The 6,000-nt window shown below is 37.5% G+C and overlaps 1 protein-coding gene across 1 annotated transcript in view; it reads right to left on the bottom strand.

Annotated features, from left to right (window-relative positions):
* Positions 1 to 2,128: 2,128 nt before the first annotated feature.
* LAMB4 (laminin subunit beta 4) overlaps positions 2,129 to 6,000 on the bottom strand; it is a 111,926-nt gene continuing 108,054 nt past the window's right edge. The window contains 1 exon segment of the mRNA XM_060019845.1: positions 2,129 to 2,268. Within this exon segment, the coding sequence (XP_059875828.1) occupies positions 2,129 to 2,268 (140 nt within the window).

Below are 6,000 nucleotides of genomic sequence, written 5' to 3'. Positions count from 1 at the left end.
CTTTTCATTTTACCATAAGTAGTGTGGCAATGAATTATCCCCAAAGCTCCTCTCTCCAGACCCCCGTGTTTAAGATTTTTTTTCTTAATGTACAGGTTTAACTGGTCTCAGGATAGATCATGCTATACATTGTCAAATTACTTCACAGTGAATAGGAGATACTGTTTTCACTGAATCTTTGTGTTGGTCACATCAAACTGATACAGCAAGTAATATAAGTTAAGATGATTTATCTGACATAACCGAGGAATGAGATTTTCCACCTATGTACATTTTAAAAAGGATAACCAAAGCTTACTATTTTCAACACCAAAGTTTAGAAACCATAATCACTTTTTAGTTACAGTCTTTCCAAAGTACATCACGTATTTCCAACCTCATCAAACTGCAATCCCTGGAGGCCCACAGAGATGATGGGTTTACCTTTGCCCTTGCACTTGATTCCCCAGATCACTGTGCTTTCCTCACGACTGGGGAATTTTCGGTCTCTCTGGAACTCAACAGCCTCCCTAGATAGAGGACAGAAACTCTTCCCTCTTTAACCCTTTCCTCACTCTCTGGCCTATTACTTGTAGAGTCTGCCCACTGTAGAGGTAGAACAACTGAACGTAGCTATTTCAAACAGATCACCATGCTTGCAAAACTAAGTCTATCATTTGTACCAAGTTGAAAGTCATCATCCTAGTGGGAAAGTTGGAGTGTGTTCCACTCTCTACATTGGCGCAAACAATCATGTTTGTGATAGTCGTGTTCTTCGTCTGGTTCATTCTGGGGGCTGTTCGTTGGTGGAAGTTTCCAAAAGTCCAAGTGCTGGATGCATGGAGGATTACAACCATGTATTTCAAGAGAGACTTCTGGGGTGGTCCTTCCTGTAGAAAAGTTTCATCCTATTCTTTAGAATCACCAGGGAAACTGCGATTTTCCTTAGTAACCTACATCTAAAGAAATTCCATACTTATATGGAATCGTAAAGCTCCTTTGTTGCATTTTTAAATCCATCTGTTATGAGTCAGCCCTTAATGGAAATGGTTCCAGCTGCTTTCTCTCTTTTATACATCAGTGTTGATGTATATGACTTCTCATTCACAAACGTGAATTGAGACGTTCAAATTCCCTTAAAATAATCCCTCCAAAGGAGAGCGTTCAGTGTGCTCTGTCATACAACATACACGCAAGAAAAGTTAATACGAAATCATAGATCCATTTTGAAATGAAACAATCTGATCTTTTATACTAAACAATAGCAACATGATTGCTAGTCTTTTAAAAATGAGCAGATCTTACAGCAAAAATGCTTGCAGACAAATTATGAGAAGTAGCTCAATATTTATCTTCTTGTATATTGTTCTAGTGCCATTTGGGAAAAACAGAATCCTTTGGTTGAGAGAATGAATATGTAGGAGAGTGGGTGTAAAAATGAGTTATATTTTGAACTGTATGCATTTTATTCAGAACAGAATAAGAGTTTTACAGACAAAGCAAATCCAGATAGAAACTACAGAACAGTCTAGTATATCCCATCCATATTTATGCCATCCTAGTATTAGAAATATTGATTTATTTAAATTTGTTTAAATTTATTTTATTGTGGTAAGAACATTTAATGAGATTTACACTCAACGCTTAAGTGTACAATACAGTAGCATTGACTATATGTATAACGTAAGGCAGATCTCTAGAACTTACTCGTCTTGCTTAACTGAAACTTTACTCCCATTGATGAGAACTCCCTACTCCCCCCACCCCAGCTGCTAGCAACTTATTTAACACTTAGGTTCACTGGACTGAAATGAGTTTGAATACATACTTATTTGTAGATTTGTACTTGTTATATGTACATATGTCTATATCTATTGTATGTCACATTTAGGCTATGAAAGGAAAGGAAGGCAAAAGGAAAGGTTTCCGAAACCAGAGATGATCCCTTTACTACTCCCTTTCTATTCCATATAAAGTGGCATTGCCTTAGCCAAGCTTCACTCCCCAGCTACACTGGGCAAGGAGAGGGCTCAGGGACGGAGGCAGAAGAGGCTGACCATCTGTGCGTCCCAACTTCAGCACTGCACCTCAGGTTTGCTCATGAGAAGCCAGAAACGAAGGCACAGGTGATTTTGCACTTTAACTCCGCCTAACTGTAGCAGGTAGCATATTTATTTTCTTGCTCAATAATTTCTTTTTTAATGGCAATGACTTGATCTTCCAACTGTTTCAGCTGATCAGCTTTTTCTTGTCCACTTAGATTCAAAGCTTGGATCTTTGTTTCTAAATCTTAAAGAAGAAAATGGAGTAAATGTTTAATTAGGTCCCATTTGTTTATTTTTATTTTCATTACTCTAGGAGGTGGATCAAAAGAGATCCTGCTGCGATTTATGTCAGAGTGTTCTGCCTATGTTTTCCTCTAAGAGTTTTATAGTATTCAGTCTTACATTTAGGTCTTTAATCCATTTTGAGTTTATTTTTGTGTATAGTGTTAGAGAATGTTCTAATTTCATTCTTTTACATGTAGCTGTCCAGTTTTCCCAGCACCACTTATTGAAGAGAGTCTCTTTTCTCCATTGTATATTCTTGCCAACTTTGCCACAAATTAGGTGACCATAGGTGCGTGGGTTTATCTCTGGAGTTTCTATCCTGTTCCACTGATCTATATTTCTGGTTTTGTACCAGTACCATATTGTTTTGATTACTGTAGCTTTATAGTATAGTCTGAAGTCAGGGAACCTGATTCCTCCAGCTCCATTTCTCTTTCTCAAGATAGCTTTGGCTATTTGGGGTCTTCTGTGTGTCCATACAAATTAAAAACAGAGCTACCATATGATCCAGCAATTCCACTCCCAGGCATATATCCAGAGAAAACCATAACTTGAAAAGATACATGTACCCCAATATTCATTGCAGCACTATTTACAATAGCCAGGACATGGAAGCAACCTAAATGTCAATTGATGGATGAATGGATAAAGAAGATGTGGTACATATATATAATGGAATATTATTCAGCCATAAAAAGAACAAAATAATGCCGTTTGCAGCAACGTGGATGGACCTAGAGATTGTCATGCTGAGTCAAGTAAGTCAGACAGAGAAAGACAAATAACATATGACATTGCTTATATGTGGAACTAAAAAATAGTACAAATGAACTTATTTACAAAACAGAAATAGAGTCACCGATGTGGAAAACAAACTTACGGTTACCAAGGGGGGAAGGGGAGAAGGGATACACTGGGAGATTGGGATGCACATACACACACTACTAGGTATAAAATAGATAACTAGTAAGGACCTACTGTATAGCACAGGAAACTCTACTCAATACTTTGTAATGACTTACAAGGGAAAAGAATCTACAAAAGAATGGTATATGTATATGTGTAACTGATTCACTTTGCTATACAGCAGAAACTAACATAACATTGTAAATCAACTGTACTCCAATAAAAATTAATTTAAAAAAAGTGGAGTAAATGATATCTATTTGATAGATTCCTCCTGGATACCCATGTTATACCAAACACAGGGATTTATATGTCAATTAAGGACATATTTAGTTTTGTTTTGATTCAATGGATAAAGCACTTATTTTCACCAGATTTCTCAAGGTTTTCACCTAAATCAGCAAATTGATATTTTTGTCTAAAGCTAGTTAGAATTCATTAGAAATGAAAAGACAGAGGACAAGCCTTGATTGGATTTGGTGAAGTGCTGTATTTTCAAAGATTTGTTCTTCCTATATTCACTTTTTTTTAACATCTTTATTGGAGTATAATTGCTTTACAATGGTGTGTTAGTTTCTGCTTTATAACAAAGTGAATCAGTTATACATACACATATGTTCCCATATCTCTTCCCTCTTGCATCTCCCTCCCTCCCACCCTCCCTATCCCACCCCTCTAGGTGGTCACAAAGCACCAAGCTCATCTCCCTGTGCCATGTGGCTGCTTCCCACTAGCTAGCTATTTTACGTTTGGTAGTGTATATATGTCCATGCCACTCTCTCACTTTGTCACAGCTTACCCTTCCTCCTCCCCATATCCTCGAGTCCATTCTCTAGTAGGTCTGTGTCTTTATTCCTGTCTTGCCCCTAGGTTTTTTATGACCATTTTTTTTCTTAGATTCCATATGTATGTGTTAGCATACGGTATTTGTTTTACTTTTTCTGACTTACTTCACTCTGTATGACGGACTCTGGGTCCATCCACCTCACTACAAGTATCTCAATTTTGTTTCTTTTTATGGTTGAATAATATTCCATTGTATATATGTGCCACATCTTCTTTATCCATTCATCCGATGATGGACACTTAGGTTGCTTCCATGTCCTGGCTATTGTAAATAGAGCTGCAATGAACATTTTGGTACATGAGTCTTTTTGAATTATGGTTTTCTCAGGGTATATGCCCAGTAGTGGGATTGCTGGGTCATATGGTAGTTCTATTTTTAGTTTTTTAAGGAACCTCCATACTGTTCTCCATAGTGGCTGTATCAATTTACATTCCCACCGACAGTACAAGAGTGTTCCCTTTCCTCCACAACCCCTCCAGCATTTATTGTTTCTAGATTTTTTGATGATGGCCATTCTGACCGGTGTGAGGTGATATCTCATTGTAGTTTTGATTTGCATTTCTCTAATGATTAATGATGTTGAGCATTCTTTCATCTGTTTGTTGGCAATCTGTATATCTTCTTTGGAGAAATGTCTATTTAGGTCTTCTGCCCATTTCTGGATTGGGTTGTTTGTTATTTTGTTATTGAGCTGCATGAGCTGCTTGTTAATCTTGGAGATTAATCCTTTGTCAGTTGCTTCATTTGCAAATATTTTCTCCCATTCTGAGGGTTGTCTTTTGGTCTTGTTTATGGTTTCCTTTGCTGTGCAAAAGCTCTGAAGTTTCATTAGGTCCCATTTGTTTATTTTTGTTTTTATTTCCATTTCTCTAGGAGGTGGATCAAAAAGGATCTTGCTGTGATTTATGTCATAGAGTGTTCTGCCTGTTTTCCTCTAAGAGTTTGATAGTGTCTGGCCTTACATTTAGGTCTTTAATCCATTTTGAGTTTATTTTTGTGTATGGTGTTAGGGAGTGTTCTAATTTCATACTTTTACACGTACCTGTCCAGTTTTCCCAGCACCACTTACTGAAGAGGCCATCTTTTCTCCACTGTATAGTCTTGCCTCCTTTATCAAAGATAAGGCTACCATATGTGCATGGGTTTATCTCTGGGCTTTCTATCCTGTAAGTGTCCATCACTTTAGGGCTTCCCAATCTTTCAGGAAATAGACTGAAGACACTTTTTTTAAAAGACATGTTCATTTCTTCATTCTTCTCTGCTGATATGGAAGTCCCTGAACAGTAAAAGCAAAGTGATGCTTTTCACTCTTATCCAACCATGCATCTGTCTATGAATCCATCCATGCATTTATCCATGAATCCATCCATGCATACATCCATGTGTCTATCCATGCATCCATCCACTCACTTATCCATTCTTCATCCAACAAATACCTGAGAATTATAGTAAACCTTAACCAGGAGCCCATAGAGTAGTGGATAGAAGAGGCACAGAGAGCTATAGTTAACAGTGTGAAGTGGCCTTTAGAAAAGAAACTGACCTTAGGTTGAAGTGGAACTTCTAAAGGAAGGAAGGTAAATGTTCCACTTCACTCGGTCATGTCACACCTGGATACTCAGTTGGTTTGGAATAACTGTCAGAATAGCATGTAGCATGTGTTTAGAGGAACAAGCTAGATTGCTGGAGAAATATGAAATTGTCTTGTGAACAAAAGTTGAATTAACTTTTATGTTTACATTTCATACAGAGAAAGAAGATTCAGGGTGTGTGCTATAGCTATTTTCAAGTATTTGTGGCCAGAAAAGCAGAGTAAATGTGTTTTTGGTCATCCCGAGGACACAAAATAGAACACAGCAGGTGAAAGCTCCATGAAGGAGGATTTTTGTCTGAATACAGAGAACTTTCTAGTAGTCACAGCAGTTCAAAGACTAAGGA

Source organism: Delphinus delphis, chromosome 9 (assembly GCF_949987515.2).
Source record: "Delphinus delphis chromosome 9, mDelDel1.2, whole genome shotgun sequence".
Lineage (NCBI taxonomy): Eukaryota > Metazoa > Chordata > Mammalia > Artiodactyla > Delphinidae > Delphinus > Delphinus delphis.
The sequence above is the reverse complement of the archived record's forward strand: the minus strand, read 5'-3'. Positions and strand labels throughout refer to the sequence as shown.